The following is a 24,150-nucleotide window of genomic DNA, read 5'->3' as shown; positions in this document are numbered from 1 at the left end:
GTTCCCCACCCAAGGGGAAAGAGGGTAAGAACCCGCAGGGGTTGAGAGGGGCTGGGGCTCAGAGTGAGGAGAAAACCCAGACCCCTCCCCCACTTCCCTCCTCTGTCACCTTCCCGGGCCTCTATCGGGGACCTCAGAGTCCCAAGAGCAGGGGTAAGGGGTGGCGTCTTAGCCCCCTGCCAAGAAAAGTGCAGGACCCACCATACTAACATTGGCCATCTTGTCACCATACATACACATACACACACAATCCTACGAAAATCAATTATAGAGTATTAGAGACACGTTTGGGAGGAGTGGCAAGCTTGTTCTGTGGGGCATGTAGATATAGGCAGAGTTTGGCTGAATGGATATTTTGTTTCTACTCTTTTAGATTGGTCAGATGCCTTAAATACCACAGACCATGCCATATTGTTGTCATGCGTGTAGTCCCTAGCAGGAACTTCTCTTGAGTGGCTACACTTTTCTTCTTTGAGTGGAGTTCCAGACAGTAGTTCTGGGCAATTGTTTTTCTGCTCTGAAAGCTCTCTCATGCAAGGTAACACAAAATTATGTACAAGTTGAACAGAAAGGGATAAGACCATTGGTAGGATTAGCGAGGCGGCCTGCTTTGTGGTATCTTTACTATTCTAAAGTACCAAGCTTAGTGCCTATTTCCTATCTGGCTCAGCTCTACAATACAAGTGGGACCTTGTTAGAGGCCAGATACTCAGGCAGCAGCTGTGTCCAAGACTGCTTCCTTTCCTCCTCCAGCCACCTATTCCCCCTGCCACCTGCTCCGGGGCAAAGAGGGAAACTCCTTTCCCCATCCCTCTTACTACCGTTATCCATACTATCAGCAATTTGAGATTAGATGGCAATAATGCATTCTACTGAGACACATATTGTGGGATCGTCAGGAAGCTGAAGCTAGAGCAGATACTTATTCACTAAGCAGTGCTCTGTTCCGAGAGCATGTTACATGCGAGCTCTGTTGTACTGCTGGCTTCCATGTGGAATTGAATGTGTTTTTGATCTATAAATGCTCTAAATGGCATGGGGTCTGGCTATATAAAATACACTCCCTTTTCTCCCTGTGTGATGCTTCCTCATGTCAGATCAGCAGATGTGCTCAAGCTAACAGGTTACTAATTTAAAAAGGGAGGGAGGATGGTAAGACTCTTTCCAGGAGAAGTCATTGGCTCCCTTTCTTGGTCCAAGTAGAGCCTGAATTTAACAACTTTCTGGAAATGCTAAAAAGCCAATTTCTTTTCCTCAGGCTTTTGGAGAAGGAATGGGTGACAAGCATAGTGTAGCTAGGTGGGGCTGTTACCTCAGCCAATTATTAGTGTGGGGAGTTTTCATGATTTTTTGTATATTTTAATTCTTGTTTTCTTTGTGTAGTTGTGGGAATGTACTTAGGGCACCACAAAAACATGCCACAGAAACTGAAGCGAACAAAATAAGTTTCAGCTGGGATTTTGGTGTTTTTACTATACAACGTATGCATGCCAAGTTCCATTTGGATACAAACAAAAGCAAATCCCATCTGGATATAGAGTCTTGAAAGACGTTGGTTTTAAAACAAACAGCAGCTAACCCTTAACTACAGTGGCACTTGGAACGTGCCCTATAATACACACCAGTCACGTTCCATGCAAGTCCAGTCACTAAGGTCTGCTACACCTTGCCCCTCAAACTGAACAGATGGTAGTGTGCCCTAGAATATGAAGTATGTTTTCCATACTTCCCATCACGTGGTCAGTAGATGCCCTCTTCCCCCTCAAAATACTGTTGTGCCTTTACCGCCTAATTAACACTAAACATTCCCCACTGACTTCTCTTGATTTCTCTTTCCAACACATGGACCTTTCCCCACTCTTCAAACCTGAGCCTCCTTTAGAGCTCAAAAAATTAAGTCTAAGAAAATATTCTGCAGGACTGGAAATGTTCACTATTTCTTGCAGGATACCTTTTACTCATTAAAATAATTTGATAGGACTCAATTTTTATCAGATGCGTAATTGCCATGGATGGTGGTGGTGTTTTTATGTTGCAGTAGGACCTAGAGACCTCAGCTATGAGGGTGGGATTCCCACCAGTGAAATTCAAGGACAACGTTCTTGTTTGAAGGCCCATTCCTCCCAAACTCCCCCAACAGTTGCTGTACAGAGGGTGAGTGCTGGCATGCCCACCCCATTTCTTGCTTGGGGGCTTCATCTTTTCATATCAGCCTGAAGCTAGAGGATATTGTCATCCATTCTAGTTTTCTGTCCATTCTCCTGCTCCAGAGCATTCTGGCTGCTGTAAGGTGTAAGAAGGGGGGAAAACGTCTCTATTGCTCTACCCCTCCCTCCCACCTATTTTGTGAGTGGCTCCCTTGTGAGTGACTCCAGTTCTTACCTATGCTGCTGCTCATAGCCTTTCCAAAGCAGTGGTACCGTATCAATTATGTGATTTTTTTTTTTTGACAGCTTCAATACTGTTCACAAGGCAGTTATGAAGAGCAACAGTGAATCTGACCAGAGGCCTATTAATTTCAATCTGCTACTTTGCAAAGCGGCAAGAAGCTATAAAAGTACTAGAGCTTTGTCTGCAAACTCAGGAAGATGAGACTGCATCACTTTGCATTCAGTTCACGTTAGGATGGTTCTCGTTACATCTCTAAGAGCTAGAAACAATTTTTAATTAAAACTGAAATACTACAGTTTTCCCTCCTTGCTTGTGAAATCTTTCTAGTTATCACTGGTGAATAGACGAGCAGATTTTTTTCAAGCCCAGTTTGGCAGACTTTGTGAACGCTGAAAGCAAGGCTTGCACAAAAACTAACACAAAATGCATGGTTTTACAGGATTAGATCTTGATTCTATTTTCTGTTTCCTACATTCTGGGTCTGAATGAGGCAAGACAATTTTGGCTTACTCTGTTTAGACTTTTGTTTTACATTGACTTTTTATGGAGGAAGTGGAAATACACCAAGATAGAAAGGAGTGCTCAAAGTCACCATTTATAAAAAAAGAGATGAGTGAACAATGAAGTCTCTGTCGTACAATGCAAATAAACATTCACAGAAAACAGAGTTGGACAAAAAACAAGTAGTCCATTCAGCCACTCCTTCTGTTGGACGAATCACAGAACCCCGAACAAAATATAACTTTGTTTACAACAAAATGCAGCTGCTGAAAATCTTATCACTCCCCTCTGTGAGTCCAATAGCTTCCTCTCACCTCCTACATCAACAAGCTTCTGTCATCTTCAATATACATCCCTACCCCTTCCTAAACTCGGTGCACTTCCTCCTCCTACTCCTTCTCCGACTTCTTAAGCTCTCCTTCCAAATCTCCCTCCCAAAAGTCCCTTGTGAGTCTTTCACCCATGTTTTGTCTGTGTTTTTCCACACCATCCCTTATGATTGGAACTCCTGTGTTTCCCTTGCACACTAAACAACCTGCCTCTACTCAAAATCATTCCTCAAAATGCACATTTTGTGTGAGGCCCTTCAACCGTGTTCTAAAAGCAGATTTATTTATTTTTAAAAAGTTTGCACAACCTAAGAGTAAACCTTTAATTTTTTGTGCACGTCCTGTGTTTCTGAATTTTTTCTGTGCTCGATACACATTGTTAGATTCCTGGGGCATGGACTGTGTTTTCACAGTGTTGGGTACACTAATGGCACAGTAATATTTGACAAAGCTTGATCTGACATATTTGCCCCTTCCCTCCCTCCCTCAAGTAATCTGTCAGCAACACATGCAGGGAATGTTAAAACTGTATGAATGTAACACTTGCATAGCATCTGAACTGCTCTATGAAGAGTTCATGGGGAGAAAAATAAAAGTCACCACACCACTCGGGCAAAATTCTGCTCTCAAAGGTGCATGTGAGATACCATACCAAACCAATGGGAAGCCCCACACTGCAGTAGAGGTCAGAATCGAGCTCTGAATGAAATAAAAGTGGGATTTAACTGGGTTGAAGACAGGTTTAACAATGTCCTTCTATCCCTTAGCCCTCTCCTTTGTATTTCTCATTCATATTGGTTTTAACTCCAGTATTCTCACCTCTCTTCTGTCCAGATGTTTACTTTTTGCTGGGCAGTCTGAGCTGTATATGAGAGCCTGTCACTGCCGTGCTGATGCTGCCTTTCTGGAGAAAGCTGCTGCCTGAGTTGCTCGAGCTCACGCTCATACATTATCCTCTGCTCTTCAAGAGCACTCTGCTTCTCTTCTAAGTACTGCTTCTCCAAAACCCGCACCACATTTTGGACTGGGTCTAGAAAAGGATGAAATGAGCGAACACAACATTTTAATTCAATTACTGTCATATTATTTATATTTCAGTAGCATTCAAAAATTGCCAGGTACTTTCCAAAAGCAAAGAAAAATGCAGCCATTGCCCCAAAGAACTTACAATCCAAAAGTCAAAATAAATATACAAAAGGAAAGGAATATAGCATATAAAGAAAGTGAGATGAGTGATGGCTGACAAACATTTAGTTCCATTATTTTTTTATGTTGTTTTAAAATATTATACAGCCTCCCGAGGTGGAGGAGGGAGGGAGGATAGAGAAAGGGATGAATTAGTAAGAGCAATGAAGTAGGACAAAGAAGGAAGGGAAAGGAAAACTTCACTTTCTCTGTATTAGCTGCTGAGGAAATGTGATGGAGGGTGGTGGAAGAAAACTGAAGCAAACCAACCAAATGATCTACTTCAGTTAGTAACAACCACTGAAAGAAAAGAAACATTGTTTTTCTTTTTAAAAGCACATTCTAGATTGTGTACGTTTCCTAGAACTTCTTTATGGTTCTGAAAGAGAATAAACTTCTATAATAAATTATTGCCACATATTGTCAATTTTAAATCTGTCCCATATGTACATTCCACACTAATGTACAATAAACTCTGGGCTGATTTCAGTTTTGAAGATCTAAATGTAGTAACTGAACTGGCAGTAAGAGAAGCTTAAAGTCAAGATTTTATTGAGCAATAAATTAGCTTGCTGTGCTGTAACCGCCATATGTAGATCATGTGAACACAAACTGAAAGATACATAGTTTGCATTAACATAGTCACAGCACACTAGTGTGTGGTGCAGTTCACACCCCTGTAACCCAAACTCTGAGGTTGCGTAGACAAGCCCTTAGATGCTAGTGGTCCTGCTTTTGCTCCAAATATCAAGTCCTGTTATGGTCCCATATACAATATCGGTGCTGCATGGAGAGACGTGCCATTGTTAAAGATGCCATGTTAAATGGAGGCTCTGTATGGTAGACTCTGCAAGGTGTTGGTCAGGCAAAGAGATGCTTGTCAATACTCAACTTTCAGTTAAAAAAAAGTTCTGATGTTTTTATAGATAAATGTGGCAAAAGTTTTACATTTGGTGACTGCTCACAATTCAATTAATATTTAAACTAGTGGGACAGATTCTGAAAAGCCCCATATATTTAATTGAGGACAATCGGGTCCACTATTTGTAAAGTTACTTTAATATACTCTTCGAACTAGGAAAAGTTCTTTATAAAACCCAATTTTTTCATCTGAACATAACAGTGGTGAGGGCTGCGTGTGATCTGCTATAATAGTTTGAATTTATCTGCATCATTTTTAGCATCATTAAAGGTATTAATTTAAGATATATGTCTTCTCAGCATATCTTTGGAAAAACTGAAAACTACTGCAAGTTACTATTTTAATCCTATCACTGTTGCTCGAAGAAAAGAACTCATGCTTTGCACACAGACTTATTATAGGGATACCACAATTATAACAGTTATGAAATGCAAAGTAAAAACTCGTAAATGTAAATATTAAACATTTCACAAGACATTAAATGATATACTACATAGCTTAAATTGTCACAAGTTGTAGACTCTATGAACAAGTAGCCAGAATTTGTATTGGCATTAGAATGATTAGTTATTTTTAACTTCCAGATACATTTTGGAGCAAAAAGGATTATTGCTTGAATGGAGTTTTGATAGAAGTATATAAGCTGAATTATTTATTTGCCTGTCTATAATAATCATATTAAATACTTGCATAATACAATCAGAATTATCTTCACATCTGCAAATTTTTATAGCATCTCTAAAATATTTCGAAACCATAATTATACAGAATGATTGAAAAATTAAACATTACGCAGAAGATAATGGACAAGCATGGCAGAAATGAAAAAGATGCTATTGTGTTTGGATGTACAGGAAATAATTCTAAAGATGAATCATTGAGACAAGGGTTTGCTAAATTACTCAAAGACTATTATTTAACTGATGCCAGAAAGTGAGTTCCCCAACAAGATCGAATGAACTATCTCCCCAGACATCTGCTACTATAGATAACATTAAAATTTGTTACATGAACAAACAGCAGTATGAAAAATATTCTTTGTAACATCTGGGAAGCCAACAGTTTTCTCATTTCAAGTAACATTTCCAATATCTGCAGAAAGTGGATTAAGTAGCATCTGAGCATTTATATTTCAATACAAGCAGTTCTAAAAACTGAGATTCTTCTGCATGAGACATCCTTTAACAGACTTTAATAAGTGAGATTGTATAAAATACTGTGAGCTGAACAACTGTCAAAGCATGCTGGCTGATTATTTTGCCAAAATGTCTGTTCTGGTTTCGCTACTGTCTTGTTAACAATGTTATGGTATCACATCAACTGTGTGTGGTGGAAAAGAAAGGATGAAATTGACATAAAATACACTTCAAAGTTAAATTTATAGCATACTTTCACATTCACAAGTAATTGTGGTCAAAAGTTACCAGGTTTTAGAAAAGGATTAGACATTTATATGATCATCATTTACAGTTACATTACATAGGACAATAATGTGGAAAAAATAAAAAACAAGATGTTTCAGGGCATGAGCTAACCATCGATTGATGGGGTCAGGAAGAAATTCCACCTTTGGGCAGTTTATTCTATAATTATCCAGGACTGTGTTTCTTGCATCCTCCTCTGAAGCATCCAATATTGGCCTCTATCAGAGAGGATATTGGACTAGATGGATAATGGATATGCTCCAGCAACTCCTAAATACATATATCTGAGCAGATTTTTTTAATTGGACCCAAACAACCTTTGTGCATCACCTGATATGGCAATTCTCTTACCATTACTATTCAGAGTTTTCATTATAACTTCCATTTGTGCAAATTCATAGTTGTAATCTGGTTCTGAAGAAGCTTCACTAGTTGCATCCAAATCATGTTCCGCTAACACGGTTTCTTTTTCAAAGTCTTTCAACCAATCTCGTCGCTTCCTCTTTGGCAGATTGATTCTATTTAAAAAATTTAAAAGTGACTTAAGATTTTAAAAACAACAAGAGTGAAAATAGGTAAGCAAATAAGACGTGTGAGTGGAAGGAAATCAAGGAATATAAAATTACCTAAAAAAGTGGTTGTTTCCCCATAGGATTCTATCTCCATGCCACAGCTGAGTGGAAGTACATACCAGTGTGCCATTTACACAGGATCTAAAAGAACAATAAGACCACTCTGGTGAGATGACAGAAATGATATATAGAAAATACCTACAAGTTCATCAAGTCTATTTTCCGCACCTATACAAGATCATATGTAATACACCATACACAGACTAACAAAGTTCTTATTAAAGTGTAAATGTGAAAAGTTGCTGATGAAAGATCAGTTCCCACTGCCTTTGAAAAACTGCTACTGCTGCACCTCTGCACTATAAACAGTAGGGGGAGACGGCTTCCATTTTAGTTTCATAGCTGGTAGTTAAAAAAAGACACATGCACATTCCAGAAACTGGGTCACAGACTGTTCATTGTAAACAGTCTGTGAACCTAGTTACATTCAAACCCTATTAGAAAAAGCTTATGTATGGTTATTTTGCCATTTCTAAGGAAAACTCTAAGAAACAGGTTAGTCTAACAGATGGTAAATATTGCTAATACATACCACAGATATTATATAATTTATTTATACATATCCCTTATATCACTGAATTTAATTCTTTTGATAAACTGGACTTCTATTAGTCAAAAGTTTCTATTTTTGAAAAATTTTGAAAAAAGGCATTTGCATCTAGGGTCATCTATATTTAAGTTTTATTCATAAAAAAGTGAGATGGAATTGTTCGGTTCTTGCTTCTGTGGCTCAAAGCAGAAAAATAAATCAAATAGTATTTCCCTCTAAAATGTAATGTCCTAGATGAAATGCAATATTGTCCCTTCAGATTCAGAGTTCTGAATTCAGTTTTGTATCACAAATATCTTAAGTGTCAGATATGAAATAATTCATTCTGTTTAAAGTTGTAACTCTGGTAACAAAGTTCATGCTGATATAAACATCGCAGAAACAACTACTTAAGCATTTCAGATCAGTCACAAACAAAACATGGTTATATGTTTTTTCCACTGACATGCTCCTCTGTTCTTGCCAGTGAAAACTACTAACTCCTTGTACTATATCTATCACCATAAATCTGAATACCATCTAGCTGGAATTCTGTAATTTACATTATTAGTCTGCAGCACTGCGATATACATGCTAAAACGTACTCTACAAAAAGCACACGGAAGATAGGGTTTGGAAAAATAGATTATCCCTCCATCTTTTGTTTACCCTATAATGCCTATATCTGTGAAATTAATTAAACAGTAAGATCACAGGCAGTATATTTGTGTGAAATTATTGCACATGCCATAAGTGATGTTACAAGGTTGAACAGCTTTAAATGCTAACAAAGAAGAAACAATGCCTATAAATGGAATGTTCCTATAACTCTGTAAGAGAAACAAGAGGGAAAAGAGTCTGGATTCATACATTTACTGGGCATTATTATAATTGGGGCCTTCAGATGAAATTTATCTATTCTCACAAAGCCTAAGAGTGTGAATTCACAGGGGTAGAATTCATCCATCCAACCAACCGACAGGCTGCTATTCCATCCCAGAGGTTAGAATAGCAGCAGCTGCACATCTTTATCATCTGGCCTATTCCACAGAATCTATGTAAACAATGATCCCATCCTTGTCTCCAAGACATCCTTGATTATGGTTTATCCAGAACCAGCATGGAAACTTCCTCTTTGGCCTGGAGGTCCCTGGTGTCTTACAGTTTCCGTTGACATCACCTGTATTGAAAATGGCTGTTGACCAGAGCACACAGTATTTGTGACATAGTAAAATAAAAATGCACGCACCTTTTGGTGATGAGAAGCAAACATTTCACGGGACAAGTGTGCTGAACTTCCTTACCTTGCATTTTCTTTTGGTGTGAGAGAAACTTCCCCATCTAATGCAATGTCAATCTCACAGTGCTCTGGTTGGATCCCTATACCAAACAGCTGTATGTCCTGAGAGGTATCTGCACCAACCCTGGTGTGATCCTGTTTCAAAGGTTATTAATAAAATATCAATGAAAATCAAGAAAACAGCTTCCCTTTATATAACTTATCAGATACAACTTACAACAAAAATATTAACATAACAAGAATGGAAAATATATAACCAACACTCTGAAATCCTACGCTGAGGACTTCCACACAGCAAAAAATGATGCTGGTCTGACAGAGGTAAGACTAAAAGAGGCAACTGACCAATTCTTCTATGCAGCATTTCATCTTAGTAGTTTTGTTCTATAAATCATTAAACACCACAGAAACAATTTAATTCTGATTTAAAATGTTCACAAGTCTCTGTGGTGCCTATGCATTACTGCACATGGTAAGGAAAATGAGTTGTGTCCCGTAGTCCATAAGAGAGGACAACATGGGCTGCAAAAGTTGGGCAAACTAGAACTGAGGTAAGCATACTGTATTAGTCAACTAAGTTCCATAGCTTTTGTCTCTTAGAATCTGACCCAAATTGAGAGGTTACTCATCTTGGGCAGTAACTGGCGTTTCAACTGTGTCCCCCTATAGGTGCTCCATTTCAGATGCACTTGCATCCCACGTGCCTTTGATCCAAGAATTTTGGTAGTAATGGCCGTTTGTCCCATGCATGTGCACTACGCATCCTCGTGCCCCATATTCCGAGGGTACATAGGGCTGTACAGATGCACTGCCCTCAGTTCCTTCTCCACCATAAAGTCACACAGAGGAAACTCTGAAGCAGAGGGGAAGGAGGGCAAGTTGTGGAGTACCCATAGAGACACACATCTCAAAGAACATTTGCTGCCGAAATTGAGTAACCTTTACTACTTCTAGTACTGTCCCTATGAGTGTGCCACTTCAAGTGACTTCTGAGCAGAAGCCTCATGAGGAGGAGAGAGCTTTGGAGCCAAGTCCAACACTGAACAAAAGACCGGATTCCCAAGCACAGCTTCTCATCTAGAAGAATGAATAACTGCTTAGTGCTTGGAAAAAGTATGTATTAAAGTCCAAGCTGCAGCCTTGCAGATCTCAGTAAAGAGGATGTGTTTGAGTAATGCCATAGAGATAGAAAGAGACTTCATGAAATGGGCTAATACCCTAGAAGGGGGCTGTATATTGGCAGCTTCATAACAAGAAAAAAATACATCCAGAAATCTACCTCAAGAGTCTCTGGGTAGAAACTGTGGTACCTTTGGGTCTGATGGCAATTGAAACAGTATGGGAATCTTCTAAATAATCTGGTTCTTTCCAAATAGAAGACTAGTTCCCTCCTGTTGTCTAAATTATGGAAAGCAAAATTTACCTGGTCTGACATGGTTTGGGGAAAAAAACTGGAGATTGATGCCTTGATTGATGTGGAATTCAGACACTGTCTTAGATAGAAACTTAGGATGCAGACTAATTTTTTGTTCTTGGAAAACACTGTAAAGGGAGAGTCTGCCATTAAAGCTCCTATTTCCCCAATTCTTTGAGCAGAAGTGATGCCCACCAAAAATGCTGTTTTCATTGCTAGGTGAAGAAGGGAACAGGTGGCTCTCTGTTCCAAAGCGGGTTTTATAAGACATTTGAATACGAAATTTAAATCCTATACATGGATGGGATCTCTAATGTGAGGAAAAAAGCTCCTCAACCCCCGAATGAATCTCACTGTGGCGGGATGATCAAATACTGAGAATCCCTCAACCGGGGAACAAAAGCCATTATAGTAACCAAGTGAACCCAATGTAACTCATAAATAATCCTGACTTTAATGCCAGCAGATAGTTGAGGACAGCAAAGAAGGAAGACGAAACAGATGAAAGATGTCACTGGTCACACTAGTGGTGAAATCTTTTCCATTTTTGCAGGTAGATATTTCGCATAGACTTTTTCCTACTGTTTAATAACACTTACTGTACCTCTGCAGAGCAGGAAGTCTCTATTCCTGTGAACCTTTGAGTAACCAAGCCTTGAGGCAAAGGATTCCTTGGTTGGGATGGAGAGTCTGAACAGTGTCTTGACACCGAAGACTGGGCATTGACAGAAGACTCATCACCAGACAAACGGAGGGAAGAATCAAGTAAGGATACTAGGTCTGCCTGGGCCACACTAGAATGATTAAGTATGATCTTGGCTTTCTCTTGCTTGATCTTCTTCACCACTCTCAGTATCAGGGGCACTGGAGGAAATACAAACAGAAGGCCTCTTGTCCACAGAACAAGGAAACATCTTCCAGTGTGTGAGGGCCTAAACCCTCCTCTTGAGTAAAACTGCCTGTTGGTAAGGGTGATAAAGAGATCCACTTCTGGAAATCCTCAAGTCAGAAATATATGATTGAGTGTCTAGAAGTCTAACTCCCCATTTGTAATCTTGAAGGAAGCATCTGCTTAGATTGTCAGTTATGATGTTTTGTAGGTCTGGAAGGTAAGTTGCTGAAATAAGGATGTGATTTGCTATATACAAATCCCATAGCTTTATTGCTTCTGCAAAAAGGGAAGGGGATCTCCTCCCCCCTCACTCTCCCATCGGTTGATGTAGAACATACAGGCTACTTTGTCTGTTGTGATTTTGATGGATTTGTCCCAGATTAATGGAAGGAAGTGAGACCAGGCAATCCAGACTGCCCTTGAGGTTAAGGTGTAATAATGCTTCTTAGCAGACAATTTGCTTTGAATGGTATGGTTCCCTAAATGCCCCCTCCCCCAACCTACCAAGGAGGCATCTGCCATTATGGTGATAGTTGGGGAGGACTGGTTAATGAAACACCTGCACATACATTGCTTAGGTTCTTCCACCAATTGACAGTCTCTCTGACACCAGTCTGTTCAGGCACATACATTGTTTGGGGGTATCAACTGTCCTGAGCCATCCCTGGAAACAGCGCAGCATAATCTGTCATCTCGCATCACAAAGGTAGAAGCTGTCCCCACAGTTGAAGGCAATTTCTTGTTGATGTCTGTGGACTGCCTTGAATTTTTGAAATGAGGTTTGTTAATATCATGAACCTGTCCATGGGAAGGTAAGCTCTGACTGATACTGCATCTGAGGGGACCCCTTTGAATTCTATCATTTGCACAGGGCTCAAAGTGGATTTCTCAATGTTGCACTGAAGACCTAGCCTGAAGAACCAGGACATTGCTGTCTTTATGGCAGAGAGAACCTTGTTGTAAGACCAGTCCTCGAGCAGCCAATCATCAACATATGGAAAAACAATTATCCCCAATTGCAGATAAGCGGTGACCACGGCCAATACGTTCAATACCACCGTTGGGACAGAAAAAAGTCTAAAAGGAAGCACTTGATACTGGAAGTGATCTTGACCAACCAGAAAACTGAAGGAATCTCTTGTGAGAAAAATGAATCATGACACGAAAATATGAATCCTGAAAGCCAAGGACCAAAAATGAATCTTCTGGCTCCAACTACGGAATTATAGCTGCAAGAGTCACCACCTTGAATTTTTGTATTGTCACAAAGTTGTTTTAGAGTCTTAGATGTACAATCAGTTTCCAGCCCCTGTACTTTTTTGGGACCATAAAATACTTGGACTAAAATCTCTTCCCCCTGTGGTGAGCTGGAACTGGTTCTATGACTCCAATGCATAGAAGGGAATCTATCTCCCATATCAGAACTGCTCATGAGAGAAGTCCCTGAAAAGGGACAGGGAAGGGAAGTTAAATGGATGGAGTAACCTGATCTTAGAACCTCAACACCCATGATGTAATCTTCTGCCACGCAGAATGAAAATGGTGGAGACAGATTCCGAAGTGGGAAGAGGCAGGTAGAACGGCGTGGTTGCAGCTCCATGATGCGAGATTGTTCCAAACCCTCAACCAATCTGTCAAAACTGTCATTTTGATGTTGTAGATGCAAACAAAGTAGGCAGCCTCTGTCTTCGCAACCTCAGCTTCTTTATGAGGAGCTCTGAAATCCTGAAAATTTAATAAGACAGGATCTCTGTGCCGTTTGAAACCTGCTAAACTTTTGTTTGCTTGCAGGTGTATACATTTCAAGGAAGCACAAGGTGACCCTGGAATCCTTTAGGTTGTGCAAGGATTCATCAGTGGATTCAGCAAAGAGTTTTAATAGCTCATAGGGGAGGTACTCTACCATATTTTGGACCTTTCTCTGGAACCCAGACAGTTAAAGCCAGGATGCTCAAAACATGACCACTGCTGTAGACATAGAACAAGCCGCAGTATCAACTGTATCGTCACTTGCAATGAGGTCCTAGCTAGCAGCTGACCCTCATTAATAATGGATTGGAATTGTTCACGATCTTCTGCCAGAAGGTGCTCAATAAAGGTAGTAAACTTAGAATAATTTGATGGTTATATTTTGCCATAAGAGCCTGGAAATATGCAATTCTAAACTGAAGCTTTCCAGATGAGGAGGTCTTATGGCCGAACAGGTCAAGATGTTTTTGGTCTTTATCATAAGGTGTGGATTCAGTGTGTTGCTGTCTACCACATTTACTCACTGCTTCTACAACAAGACAGTTAAGTGCAGGATGGGACAATAAAAATGCAGAGTTCTTGGTTGGGACATAATTTATTTTTAATTGGCACACTTGCATGTCAATGGTATTGTTGCTGGGCTCTGCCAAATGGTCTTGGCAGGATCCAGCAGGGCTTTATTGATGACCATGTGTCCACTGTAGAATATCCAGGACTTATTCTGTGACTTTCTGACCTCCTCTACAGGAATCTGTAAGTAGTTTGCAATATATTTAATTAAGTCCTAGAATTGTCTGAAGTCATCTGCCAGAGAAGGCATCTTCTCATCTGGAGAAGATGAGGAAATAGTCATTTGTGGAATAGCCTCCTTACCTGCTCTGACCCCCCACTCTTCAAAGGATTCCTCTGGTTCACATCGTGGAGGAGGTGAAGTAGGAGAATGTTTCCTTCTATGGTCCCCACAAAAAGAACTAAGGACCCGTGAAAACTGCTAGCTATATGCACCCCAAGCACCCCAGTATGGTCACTGAAGAGGTCCATAAGTTATGGGTGGTGGCATCCAATGCTGCTCAAACCAGCATGAAGGGGGACAAGTCCATACTGGGTGTAGCTTCTCCCTTTCCCCAGAAGGGTCAGATGCAAGGTCCCTTGCTTGGTTTAAGTAAGGGAATCCTGCACGGAGATCTGGGAGTCGGAAGAGAACCTCTCCTCATCTAAAGGAGGAGCTCTACCAATCTCAGAAGGAGTTGGAGAACAAGCTGTACCGGAGGAAATACTAACTTTGGTGACCATGTCAATCTCTGTACCAACAGATATTCACCCACTAGCTGGGAAGACTCTGGCTCATCTGAGACAAATTAAGTCTCTGGAGTATCTAAATTCCTGTGATAGCGTATGGGTGTGAGTTGGCAAGGGGCAACATTCCACAGTCAGCACTGAGGGCACAGACTGTTCGGGTGAGACTTGTCCAATGGAGGTTGAGGGTACTGAAGAAGATGGTTGCTTGGGAGGAGCCAAGAATGCATGAGAAGTGTGGCATCTCCTTGGTACCACAGGTGTCTGGCTGAGCAGCTTAGGTATGGAAAGGGCTGTAGGTGTCACCCTTTAAGAAGCAGAGTACTTAGATGTCTTCGCTAAAGGGTCTTGGTTCTGCAAGTACGGAGGACAACCCAGGTACCAAGGCATGTCTGGAGCCTTTAGTCTTAAAGGAGCTCGAAGTCCTTACCATAAGGTTGGTACCAACAGAGCCTGGAGCCTCAGTGATACCCATATTGAGATGTGCGGTCTCCAATGCGGTCTAATGTTGAGGAGACTGAGGCGCTTTCAAAGTGAATTCTTTATGAGGAGAATGAGTCCTCTTTTTATGGGTCTCTCCTGAACAGGTCTGGGCAAACGTGCAGATATTGATGGGGCTATGCTCACTCAGAGGCAGATGACTGGGGTGCGGTCTCCTGGCTTGGATCTGAGGCCGGACAGAGAGAATCTTGCATCATTAAGAACTTAAGTTTTATCTCCCAATTCTTCCTACCTCTGATTTTAAATGCTGAGCAGATGCTACACTTCTGAGAGATATGCATTTTCCCCAAGAAACAGATACACCAAGAATGCAGGCCCCTGACTGGGAGAGCTCCCTGGCAAGCGAGGCAACATTTGAAGCCTACCCCAGGACAACTGGGATCTTGCAAGTAAAAACTCCTGGAAGGGAAGGGATTATAAACAAACTCTTCTACAAAATGGACCAGGTATAAGAAAAAGTTAAGGAAAAAAAAAGATAACTAGATGCAAGAAAAAGCTTTGAACAATATAAGAGGGCACATTAAATGCTCTGTCTCAGGCTGAGGCAGCTGAGAATATACTGAGGGTGGTTTACCCACCCTGCCAGATATATATCTTTGGTACAGGGCACAAGGACGTGGCTCAGTACCAATGTGGACACAAGAACAAATGGATATAAACCGGCCATCTGGAAGTTTAGACTTGAAATTAGACAAAGGTTTCTAACCGTCAAAAGAGTGAAGTTCTGAAACAGCCTTCCAAGGGAAGCAGTGGGGGCAAAAGACATATCTGGCTTCAAGACTAAGCTTGAGAAGTTTACGGAAGGGATGATATGATGGGATAGCCTAATTTTGGCAATTAATTCAACTATTAGCGGTAAATATGGCTGGTGGCCTGTGATGGGATGTTAGATGGGGTGGGACCTGAGTTACTACAGAGAATTCTTTCCTGGGTGGCTGGCTGGCGAATCTTGCCCACATGCTCAGAGTTTAGCTGATTGCCATATTTGGGGTCGGGAAGGAATTTTCTTCCAGAGCAGATTGGCAGAGGTCCTGGGGGTTTTTGCCTTCCTCTGCTGTGTGGGGCACAGGTCACTTGCTGGAGGATTCTCTGCACCTCAAAGTCTTTACACCACGATTTCAGGACTTCAATAGCTCAGACATAGGTTAGAGGTTTGTTACAGGAGTGGGTGGGTGAGATTCTGTGGCCTGCATTGTGCAGGAGGTCAGACTAGACAATCATAATGGCCCCTTCTGACTTTGAAGTCTATGATTCTATAACATATAGAGCACACATGTGAGCTGAATAGGCACTGCTACAAAAAATCTCTAATCCAAGGCACATAGGGTCTACACACACCTCAAGTGGAGCACCAATAGAGACATTACTCGAAGAAGGTGGGTACATTTCTGGAGCAACATGCCAACACCTAACGACACAGCTGATGTCAATGTGAGCTGCATGGATAAAGCTAGGGCTGGAAAGAACCTTGTGGATAGTCTACTCCAGAGTTTCTCAACCTGTTAGATACTAGGGACTGGCTTGCTGTCTTCCTCAACTGTGTCGGGGAGATCTCAGGGACCGAAGCTGGTAACCGGAATGGGCAGAAGTTAGTGTCATGAAGAAAAAAGTAAGGAAAAATGTATTACTCTGATGTTTAACAGCTTTATTGTTACATTTAAAGTGTGTTTTTACTCTTAAGAGTGACTACCAAAAATGGCCCTTTCATACTGATTAGACTGGCTTTCTGTATTTTAAATGTTTATCATGATGTAATATTTTAAATGATATAAGGCTATTAAGAGCTACATGACTAGAAGTTTTTCTGTAATTGGAAACTGAAAATGAAGTTTGGAAAAAAAAAATCAGATTTGCCCCCTGTATGTATTCAGAATTATATTTGCTCACTTTAGAGAGCAAAAGTACATTTTTACTGCCTTTTGCTCCTGTTAGCCAACACTGCTAAAAGAAAGAAAGCTAGACTCTATTTCTTCTTTAGCATCAACACACTTGCTTATTAAGGGTATATCTACATTACGAAATTAGGTCGATTTTATAGAAGTCGATTTTTTACAGTGGGATTGCGTATGTCCACATTAAGCGTATTAAGTCGGTGGAGTGCGTCCTCATTACTGTGGCTAGCATCGACTTACGGAGCGGTGCACTGTGGGTAGCTATCCCACAGTTCCTGCAGTCTCCGCCGCCCATTGGAATTCTGGGTTAAGCTCGCAATGCCTGATGGGGCAAAAACATTGTTGTGGGTGGTTTTGGGTATATGTCGTCAGCCACCCCTCCCTCCGTGAAAGCAACAGCAGACAATTGTTTCGCGCCTTTCTTCCGTGCAGACGCCATACCACGGCAAGCATGGAGCCCGCTCAGCTCAGCTCACCATCACCGATGCTGTTGTGTCCTGGGTGCTGCTGTCAGCAGACAGCGCAGTACAACTGCTAACCGTCATCATCCATCACTTCTGCTGCAACTCTGCTCTCCTGCTCTTGTAAATGAGCTCAGTCTCAATAGCTAATTTCTCCATGTTGTCATCATCCACGGCTTCCGCTGCAACTCTGCTCTCCTGGTGCCATGAATTCACCTCGCAGGTCCTCTCGTCGTCTGTATAAATATCTATTCTCGTGGCATTCATCGTCATCCACCGCTTCCGCCGCAACTCTGCTCTCCTGCAGACGCCATACCACGGCAAGCATGGAGCCTGCTCACCTCACTGCTGCTGTTGTGAGCATTGTAAACACCTCACAAATTATCCTGGAGTATATGCAGAACCAGGCTAAGAGATGCCACCACGAGGATGATTTTGATGAGGTCATGGACCCAGACGTTCCTGAAAGCATGGGCTGTGGCAATTGGGACATCCTGGTGGCAGTGGGGCCGGTTGATACAGTGGAATGCCAATTCTGGGGCCAGCAAACAAAAACAGACTGGTCTGACCACATAGTGTTGCAGGTCTGGGATGATTCCCAGTGGCTGTGAAACTTCTGCATGCGTAAGGCCACTTTCCTGGAACTCTGTGAGTTGCTTTCCCCGACCCTGAAGTGCAGGAATACCAAGATGAGAGCTGCCCTGATGGTTGAGAAGCAAGTGCCGATAGCCCTGTGGAAGCTTGCTACACCTGACTGCTACCGGTCAGTAGGGAATCAATTTACTGTGGGGACTGCTGTGATCCAAGTAGCCAACGCAATCACTGAGCTGCTGCTATCAAGGGTAGTGACTCTGGGAAATGTGCAGGTCATAGTGGATGGCTTTGATGCAATGAGGTTCCCTAACTGGTGGGGCGATAGACAGAACACATATCCCTATCCTGGCACCAGACCACCTTGCCAACCAGTACGTAAAGCGCAAGGGGTACTTCCCAATGGTGCTGCAAGCACTGGTGGATCACAAGGGACATTTCACCAACATCAACGTGGGTTAGCCGGGAAAGGTGCATGACGCTCGCATCTTTAGGAACTCCACGCTGTTCGAGCAGCTGCAAGAAGGGACTTACTTCCCAGACCAGAAAATTACCATTGGGGATGTTGAAATAGTTATCCTTGAGGACCCAGCCTACCCCTTGCTCCCATGGCTCATGAAGCCATACACAGGCAGCCTGGACAGTAGTAAGGAGCAGTTCAACTATAGGCTGAGTAAGTGCAGAATGGTGGTAGAATGCACCTTTGGACATTTAAAAGCTCGCTGGGGCTGTCTGCTGACTAGGTCAGACCTCAGCGCAACCAACATTCCCATTATTATTGCTGCTTGCTGTGTGCTCCATAATATCTGTGAGAGTAAGGGGGAGATGTTTATGGCAGGGTGGGGGGTTGAGGCAAATCGCCTGGTGTCAGATTTTGAGCAGCCAGACACCAGGGCAATTAGAAGAGCACAGCAAGGAGTACTGCACATCAGAGAGGTTTTGAAAACCAGTTTTATGACTGGCCAGGCTTCGGTGTGACAGTTGTATGTATTTCTCCTTGATGCAAATCCGCCCCCTTTGTTGATTTTAATTCCCTGTAAGCCAACCACCCGCCCCCCTTCGAAATAAAGTAACTATTGTTTTGAAACCATACATTCTTTCTTTATTAATTAAAAAAAAAAAAGGGAGATAACTAACAAGTTAGCCCGGGTGGGGTGGGGTGCAGGAGGAGGGAAGGACAAGGCCACATTTCTTACTGTAGACACACTACAAATCAAACTGTTTGAATAACAGCCTTCTGTTGCTTGGGCCATCCTCTGGAGTGTAGTGGCTGGGTGCCCGGAGCCTCCCCCTCCCGCAAGTTCTTGGGCTTCTGGGTGAGGAGGATATGGAACTTGGGGAGGAGGGCAGGTGGTTGTACAATGGATGCAGCGGGGGTCTGTGCTCTTGTTGGCTTTCCTGCAGCTGCACCAGACGCTTCATCATGTCCGTTTGCTCCCCCATTAGCCTTAGCATTGCCTTCTGCCTCTACTCTTTGAGTTCACTTAACGCTTTCATAGCCTCTAACACTGAATGCCTCCATGCATTCAGCTGTGCCCTATCAGTGTGGGAGGACTGCATGAGCTCAGAAAACATGTCATGGCAAGTGTGTTTTTTTTCGCCTTCTAATCTGTGATAACCTCAGGGACGGAGATGATGGGGGAGCCTAGAAACATTTGCACCTGGGAGGAGATAAAAAGGGAGAGTAAAATTTAAGATGATACATTTCTGAGAAAAAAGGGAGACTCTTTCATAGTGAATCAAGCAATTCACAGCAGACAGCACATGTGCTTTGGGTACAAGAACGCATTTTGCCTTTTATATTGAGCGCCTGCCGGTATGGTGACATCACACACGGCTGGGCAACAGAATTCAGTTTCCATGCAGCCATGGTAAGGCAAAGGGTACGCAGGGTTGGCTTCTTACGCATAACACGTGGGAATGGTTTCAAACTGCAGCACCATCCTTTCCCATAGCAAGCAATGGATTGGGTTTCACATTTAAAAGGAGGGGCTGCAGTTTTCGGGTGGATGTGCAGCACACACCTCCCCCCACCCCACGGTGTGGCTTTTCTCCGGGATGACCCCTTTTAGCCAAGCGCGAACAGCCCAGCATGAATGGGGTCCTTTTACTGTTCCCTTACAAAAATTCCCCTATTTCAACCAGGTGACCATGAATGATATCACTCTCCTGATGCTAACACAGAAAGATATAGACCGAATGTTGCTTGAATGCAACCAAAACCCAGGACCATTCGCTGCTATGCTTTGTACTGCAATGATCCCAGAATACTTTCAGAGTACCTCCAGGAGAGCTTCATGGAGATGTCCCTGGAGGATTCCCGCTCCATCCCCAGACATGTGAACAGACTTTTCCAGTAGCTGTACTGGCCACGAATGCATCCCAATTCTTCAGGGCAAATCAAATATTAAACACTATTGCTTTTAAACCCTGTACTGTAGTTACAAATGTGCACTCGCCAGAGGTGCCTTCTCCAGCTTCAGGGTTGGGGATCCTGCCTTCGGAGGGTATTGGCTCCAGGGTGATGAAAAGGTCGTAGGTGCTGGGGAGAACGAATTCACGGCTTGCCTGTTGCGAATTCTCCTCCTCCTCCACAAAATCCTCCTCCCTGTTGCATGAGACTCCCCCCTTGCAGGTGTCCACGGATAGTGGTGGGGTAGTGGTCGGGTCCCCTCCTAGAATGGCATGCAGCTGATCATAGAAGTGGCATGTATGGGGCTCTGACCCAGAGCGACCGTTTGCCTCCTTTGTCTTTTGGTAGGCTTGCCTCAGCTCCTTAACTTTCACGCAGCACTGCTGTTTGTCCCTGTTGTAGCCTCTATCCAACATTCCCTGTGAGATTTTGGCAAATATATTTGCATTTCTTCTTTTTGATCAGAGTTCTGCCTGCACAGATGCTTCTCCCCATACAGCAATCAGATCCAGTGTCTCCCTTTTGGTCCATGCTGGAGCTCGTTTGCGATTCTGGGGGGACTGCCTGGTCACCTGTGCTGCTGAGTTCGCCATGCTAACCAAACAGGAAATTAAATTCAAAAGTTCCCAGGGCTTTTCTTGTGTACCTGGCTAGTGCATCAGAGTTCAAAGTGCTGTCCAGAGCGGTCACAATGGAGCACTCTGGGATAGCTCCTGGAAGCCAATACCGTTGATTTGCGTCCGCACTACCCCAAATTCAACCCAGCAAGGTCGATTTTAGCACTACTCCCCTCGCTGGGGAGGAGTACAGAAATCTATTTTAAGAGCTCTTTAAGTCGATGGAACAGGGTTGGTTGTGTGGACACATTCATTTGAAAATCGACCTAACATGGCTAAATTCGACCTAACCCCGTAGTGTAGACCAGGCCTAAGGGACAGATTCTTACACATACTGGGTAGTACATTACTTCATGAGTACTCCCATTAGAATCAATGGGACAATTTAGGAAGTACAGTACTATACAGCGTGAGTGAGGGTGATGGAATCCAGCATCAAGTTTCTATCAGGTACACTGTGCAAATCTACTGAAGACAGTGGAGTTGCACAGGTGTAACTGTGGGCTTAATTTGGCCTGCAAAAACTTTATTATGGGTTAAAATGCATAAGGAAAGGACCCCCGCTTGGCTCTCTGAGCACATATGATGTGTCTGACAGTGAAAACAAAAATAACCCTAAAACCTATTTACTTGTCAGTTGAGGTTATCTGATAGTCATTGAATGAATTATGGAACCATTTGTTCAGAATACTTGAATTGTTTCTTAGAACTAGCCCATGCTAATATGGTATAGAAATCAAACACTGTGGGGCTAGACAGATGGTAGTTTCCAGATTTGATCCCTGGAATCCAATTCTCACTTCATGGGTAGGAAGGAATTGCAAGTGCTGTGCAGGAGTGCCTCACATCAACCTCTTGGGAGCAGTGCTGATGGAGTCCAAAGGGGAGTCACAACTAGCCTTCAGTTGGAAAAACTGAGGCTGCAATACAGGACCAGGCTTGCACACACTAAGCCTGGTTCTCCTGTTCAGCATCGTGAATCAATGAAGTCAATGGAGCTAAAGTGCCAGTGAAAATATAACTCTACACAATTGAGGGGAAAATCAGGACAACTCTACTTTGCTGTCACCAATACTATACGTCCATCACTCTAAATTCCAAATTCTTTCAGAAATTAAAAACAAGATTGGTCTTCAATATGATTTGTTAAATATGTCAGTGTCCTGTTTGCATTCTTACCTTTAAATAATAAACCAAGAGCTCATTGAGTGCAGGGTCTGCATTCAGATTAACCAGGTAACACTTGTCATCCCCAACCTTGATACCAGAGGACTCTAGGGAAATTCCCATGCTTTCTAGTTGCCTTTGCCTCTCCTACAAACACATAAAAAGGTTGAACTCACATATTATAGTTTGCTGAGACAATAAAATAACTAAATGAAAGCAAGGAGTAAAGCTGAATACTAATCTACCTACAGGACACGGCTACTAAAAGTATTATCACATAAGTTACAGTAAAAGGATTAAAATAGACAATGATCATACCCTGTATTCTTTTCTAGATTTTAATGTTATGCACCATGACCTACTCCTTTAATGTTCACTCACTTTGAAAAGCACTTATTTAGGCAAGTAGTCCTACCAACTTCAGTGGGACTGCTCACATGAGTAACTACTATGCACCATATGGGTTGCAGAATCAGGTTCCGACTCATCATGTCCATTGCAAATTTGTCACATTACATGCAAATACTAGAAAGATAAGCATACTAGCAGCCATAGGCGCCAACTTCCCCTCTTTCCCATGGGTGCTCGACCCCTTCTTGACCCCCACCCCCATTCCAAACCCTTCCCCAAAGTCCCCGCCCCAACTCCGCCCCTCCCTGCCAATATTCCAACTCCTTCCCCAAATATCAGCCCCAGCCCCGCCTCTTCCCGAGTGCACCATGTTCCCGCTCCTCCCCCTCGCTCCCAGAGCGTGCTAACGCTGCCAAACAGCTGTTTGGCAGCGGCCGGAAGGGAAACGCTGGGAGGTAGGCAGAGGAGTGGGGACGCAGCACACTCAGGGGAGGAGGAAGAGGTGGGGCAAGGGGTGAGGTGAGCTTGGCTGCCAGTGGGAGCAGAGCACCCACTACTTTTTCCCCATGGGTGCTCCAGCCCCGGAGCACCCACAGAGTCGGTGCCTATACTAGCAGCTATGATTTCAGGTTTAGGGGCATGCCATAAAGTAGCTTGGGCTCAAAATTTTATTTTGTTTTTAAAAAGCTACAAAGTACTTAATACTAATGGAAACATTTCCCCAATTTTGTAAGTAATTCAGCAAAACTGTTTGTGTTTAGATCTAAATGTTATTTTGTAGTGGTTGCAACCCAAACATAACACACTGCTGATGCCTGAGAACTTTAAAGTGTAACTGACTCATTCACTCTACAACCCACAAAGAACAAATAACATAAATGATGGCAAATAAATCAATCTAAAAATTCTGTAAATTCTAATCAAAGGTAATATTAGGGTTGTCTACAACGGGACACTCAGAAAAATTTATCCAAATTAGCTAAGGCTGCATCCGATGAAGTGAGCTGTAGCTCATGAAAGCTTATGCGCTAATAAACTTGTTAGTCTCTAAGGTGCCACAAGTACTCCTTTTCTTTTTAATTAAAAGTGGATCAGTTAAACTATAGTAAACCCTTGTGTAGACACATTCAGAACTGAATTGGCCTTCATTTAGGTTATCTTAGTTCAGAATTAAGATAAACTGAATTAAGGCCACTTTAATTCTGAATGTATCCACTCAGGAGTTCAATGAAGTTTAAATAATCCATTTTTAATTCGCACCTTTAGCTAATTCGGAATAATTTTCCCAAGTGCCCTTGGGTAGACAAGCCCTTAATGACACCAGTAAGTTAATTTGTTTTTACACAATTTTCTTCCTTTACTTTACAGAGTCACTTCATGTTTAAGAACTATTTTATAGTAGCACACATGGATGAATTCAGTGATGAAATCCTGGCCGTTCTGAAGTCAATTTGAATTTTTTTTCATTGATTTCAATGAAGCTATGATTTCACCCATTGTATTCATGTTCCTACTTTGGTCTTACAAATCTGAAGTGGCCTGTACACACTGCCATTTGTTTTAAGTACATATCATGGCAGCGATCCCATTAAA

The 24,150-nt window shown here is 42.3% G+C and overlaps 1 protein-coding gene across 6 annotated transcripts in view; it reads right to left on the bottom strand.

Moving 5' to 3' along the window:
• The window catches only part of KIF13A (kinesin family member 13A), a 203,823-nt gene that overhangs the window by 50,640 nt on the left and 129,033 nt on the right, over positions 1-24,150 (bottom strand). For all 6 annotated transcript variants that reach the window (XM_073331927.1, XM_073331923.1, XM_073331926.1 and 3 more), the window contains exons 13-17: positions 22,219-22,353; positions 9,218-9,348; positions 7,379-7,465; positions 7,104-7,270; positions 4,041-4,251 (exon numbers count right to left, since the gene is read on the bottom strand). In XM_073331927.1, coding sequence (XP_073188028.1) covers positions 4,041-4,251; positions 7,104-7,270; positions 7,379-7,465; positions 9,218-9,348; positions 22,219-22,353 — 731 coding nt within the window. The remainder of the gene's footprint in view (positions 1-4,040; positions 4,252-7,103; positions 7,271-7,378; positions 7,466-9,217; positions 9,349-22,218; positions 22,354-24,150) is intronic.

This window comes from Lepidochelys kempii, chromosome 2 (assembly GCF_965140265.1).
Source record: "Lepidochelys kempii isolate rLepKem1 chromosome 2, rLepKem1.hap2, whole genome shotgun sequence".
In the NCBI taxonomy this organism is placed as follows: domain Eukaryota; kingdom Metazoa; phylum Chordata; order Testudines; family Cheloniidae; genus Lepidochelys; species Lepidochelys kempii.
This window is presented reverse-complemented; position numbering and strand designations above follow the sequence as displayed.